The sequence below is a fragment of the Aphanomyces invadans genome (genome assembly GCF_000520115.1).
Source record: "Aphanomyces invadans strain NJM9701 unplaced genomic scaffold supercont1.21, whole genome shotgun sequence".
Classification (NCBI taxonomy): Eukaryota; Oomycota; class Saprolegniomycetes; order Saprolegniales; family Verrucalvaceae; genus Aphanomyces; species Aphanomyces invadans.
In genome coordinates this window covers 141,866-145,434 of record NW_008580166.1, presented here as the reverse complement: position 1 = coordinate 145,434, position 3,569 = coordinate 141,866, and the positions used below count along the sequence as shown (strand labels likewise).

The 3,569-nt window shown below is 48.4% G+C and overlaps 2 protein-coding genes across 2 annotated transcripts; one reads left to right on the top strand and one right to left on the bottom strand.

Moving 5' to 3' along the window:
• Nucleotides 1-541: 541 nt before the first annotated feature.
• Nucleotides 542-1,261, top strand: H310_09409 (hypothetical protein; the record flags this gene model as incomplete). The annotated part of the gene is made up of 2 exons (XM_008875471.1): nt 542-576; nt 682-1,261. The coding sequence occupies 2 exons, from the start codon at nt 542-544 to the stop codon at nt 1,259-1,261; spliced, it is 615 nt and encodes a 204-aa protein (XP_008873693.1).
• Nucleotides 1,262-3,176: 1,915 nt separating this feature from the next.
• H310_09408 (hypothetical protein) lies at nt 3,177-3,569 on the bottom strand (the record flags this gene model as incomplete). The annotated part of the gene is made up of 2 exons (XM_008875470.1): nt 3,177-3,305; nt 3,363-3,569. 2 exons carry the CDS (start codon nt 3,567-3,569, stop codon nt 3,177-3,179), a joined length of 336 nt encoding a protein of 111 aa, XP_008873692.1.

The window sequence follows — 3,569 nt, the reverse complement described above, 5'->3', positions numbered from 1 at the left end:
TCGTTGTATGAGTAGTTTAAATTGACGACCACGGCAAATTAGAAACTGACGCTGGTGGAGTGATCAAAACAAGCAATGGTGAAGACGAAAGTAAAGAAGATCGTGTCGGGGAAACTCGAATCATTTGCTATCACACGGTCGCTGCTTATGCAAATGCTCTGATGGACATTTGGAAGTTCTAATACGCCCAAATGCCGTCAACGAGCTGCTGAAGCAAAAAATAATGGCAGTGGTGCAAAAAAAATTGCCGAGTTTGCTGACCGAGGAATGGGGGCCATGTTCGATTGCGTGGATGTAGCAGCATTTCGAAGGATTAGCAACAACTTTTCACGCGTCATACGAACAGGGCTTAAAGCACCGAGACGACAACTTGATGTCGATTGCAATGTGCACTCGCGGTGAAAGTCTACTTAAATAGACGCTTTCAGAAATCGGCGTGGTGAGATTCGAAGACGAAGGTGTTCATGGTGCTCAACTGTTTTGACGTGTGTGGCGAAAATCCTAGCGGAATCAATACGGCAATGTTAAGTAAACAACCTTCATGCGGCACAATGGATTCCACACGCTGTCCGTTTGGTGCGCTTGCATTGTACATACTTTTTCCACCGGTGGTACTTGAGTGACGAGCCTTGGCCTGACCTGTCCGAGAGGAAGCTATGGAACGACATCTACGTTTTGAAGGGCGCAAAGCCACGTGCCCCAATGCAATATTCAGAGCAGTACAAAGCCATCAAGAGACAACACGAACTACTGGGAAAACAACCGTCAAAACACTAGCTGGAAGGAAGATACGCCGCATACGGGTGAATCGGTGGACAAGCTATGTCATTGGGCAACTCGAAGTCGCAATGGTGCCAATGCGAACCATGTTGTTCCTTGGGATTGTGTCAAAGTTCTGGCGGGATTTGGACCTGAAAGCAAGGGGTACTACTTGCCCCGAGGTTTATTGAAGCCACATGAAGACCTTCTCCGCCAAGTATTTCCAAAACTCGAGGAGTCCCAGAGCATGATTCAAACTGGACACCAGAAAATAGAAATTGCTGCGAAGGGCTTCGTCTACTTGCTGACTTGTATGCGAGCGATTGTGCTTCAAGACGCCGCTCTGTTGCTGTCCATGGAAACGTACCAGAACCACCCTCTTTTCACACATTCTGTCTTCCAAGATCCCATGTTTCACGACATCAAGGCATGGCTTTTGTCAACCATCAACACCATCCCACATTGGAGACACTGCCTCTGCATCAAGCACTGCCACTCGTGAGCGAAGAGATCCAAGATATACGCATGGAAACCGTGAATATTCACCGAGAGATCGCTGCTGTGAATAGCCGCCTCGATGACGTCACCCGAGCACTTACCACGGCTGCAGAGTCCTCATCAGGCGCTCTTGCTTTAGCTCGGCATAACTTTGCGAACACGCTGATTCAAGTGGCAGTATCACTGTGGCCGACCTTGAGCACCACCCAGCGTGCATCGCCAATCGCGTTGCTTTAACGAGTGGATGGATTTCGCAACGACACTGCCACAACAAGTGACCCAACTCACTCTCAAGCTCCACATACAAATTTTACGACATGTTTGTACAGTGAAGCAGGCATGGCAAGAATAACATGGCCTGAACCCGCGACCAGCCATCACGAAGTTGAAAAAGGTCGATCGAGGTTGGAGGAAAAACAACTCCGAGACACAGGCTTCCTTTGGCGACGGCCTTTATATCTTGCCATCGAAATGCTACAAGAGGAGGGCCTTTCAGAGCACGAAGCCATATCGACGCTGAATGACGTTTTGGTGAAGCGCAAACACTTCGAGGATTGTGCGACTACCTAAAGAAGCAATCGCCATTTGCATGTCGGAAGGAGCAGACTTGACAGGAACATTGAGAGCCATTAGAGAGCAAATCGTGCAGACGTTGGGCTTCTGGACCTCACTTCTTTGCATCGCGCAACGTGAACAATTCGCGTGGAGGTTGCACAGGAGACTTTGGCGTTTGCTTGGCCTTCCACTACAGTTTTCGTTCGCGGGGCATCGCTTGCTATTCAGCAGTCGACCGTGTTGCCTTGAAGACGACAGACTCGCCGGGGTGCTGCAGGGTGCAGTGCATGCGCAAAGCGTCTTTTTGTTTTCTTTGTACTTGGCGTCACGTTTTGGGCAATGGTAGTCCCATGTCGTCCTTCGTGGCCAGTGCTTTCCCCATTTGTACCGTCCTCGAGACAAATTTGAAGATGCAATATTTGGAGGAGCGCACATCCGAACAGGCTCCGATTGGCTGAAATCATTATTTCGTGATTGGTTGAAAGCCTCATATTATTAACTTGTTCATTGGCTATGACCAAAAAGCAACGTAATGTTATCTTGAATATCAAAGCGAAAACGTCTTACATTCCATTGAATATCAATCTTTTTGGTCATGACCGCAGTCAGAAACCTCTGATAATTTTATGACCAGTGGGTTGATATTCCAATATATGGACTTGTATTGAAATATTGAAAAATATATTGTGAAATCTTTTTGCATTGGTTTGGAAATCTATGCTAACCTAAGTCAGGTCCGCTGTCTTCATCGTCTTCGTCAATATCGTCATCGTTTTCGTCTTGACTGCCATGGGCGACTGATGCCACAAGTGCTTGAGATGTCGATTTGATCTCAAATACAACAGTATTTCAAGAGTTCTAGGACTCAAAGACCGCCGATGCGGAGAGAACAGCCGCTTGCACAGACTGAAAAGTCATTCAACGTCGCTCGATATCGTCACAATAAAGGGCGTACACACATACCTGTTCCGCACCCCGCACCTTTGACGTCTCGACGAAGCTATAGGAACCACTCGCTTGGTCCGATTCACAATGCAAACTGAATTACAGTCAGTTAGCCGGTGACCCCCGCTTCGAGGGGAGCCACTCCGCTAACCACACTTACTGGGCATCTACTACTAGCCCTAGTTTGGACCTAAGCCAATCCGTTGTCTCCAAACCGTCGCCTCTTTTACCAATCAGAAATTGTTAGGATTTTCGTTCCACCGATATTTGACATCTTCGTTTTGGACCCGGCCAACCGATCTTTCGCGAGGTTGAGTCGGTTCTGGGCCCCCAGAACACTTCCCCCTCCTAGATGGAGTGTCCTAGCGTTTCTTCTAAGGCCTCCAGCAGCGCCTTTATGTCTTCTTCGTCGGCATTCTTCACCGCATCACTGCCGCAATGTCTTCGTACAATTGGGATTCAGGTTCCCAAGACGCTTCTTCTTTTAGCCCCTTCCACATGTCCAGAGCTTCATATCTTCCTTCGTTGCTACGCGCCGCCAAGAGGGCCTAAACGTAGAAACCTTCTGCACTGAACGCGGCGTAATCTATCAGATCACTTGTCACATCGAGGTCCGCGTCGCGAAAGAACGTGAGCCGGCTGTCGTGGTGCAGCGCTGTCTCGTACGGCTCCACCAGTTGCTGAACTTCCATGACGTAGTCAGAGTTCACTCTTGACACGCGGTAAGGCCCTTTCCAATTCATGTTCAAAATGTTCGGGTACTTCAGAACCAGACCAACAAATGCGAAATCGCCAATTACAAACTTCACCAT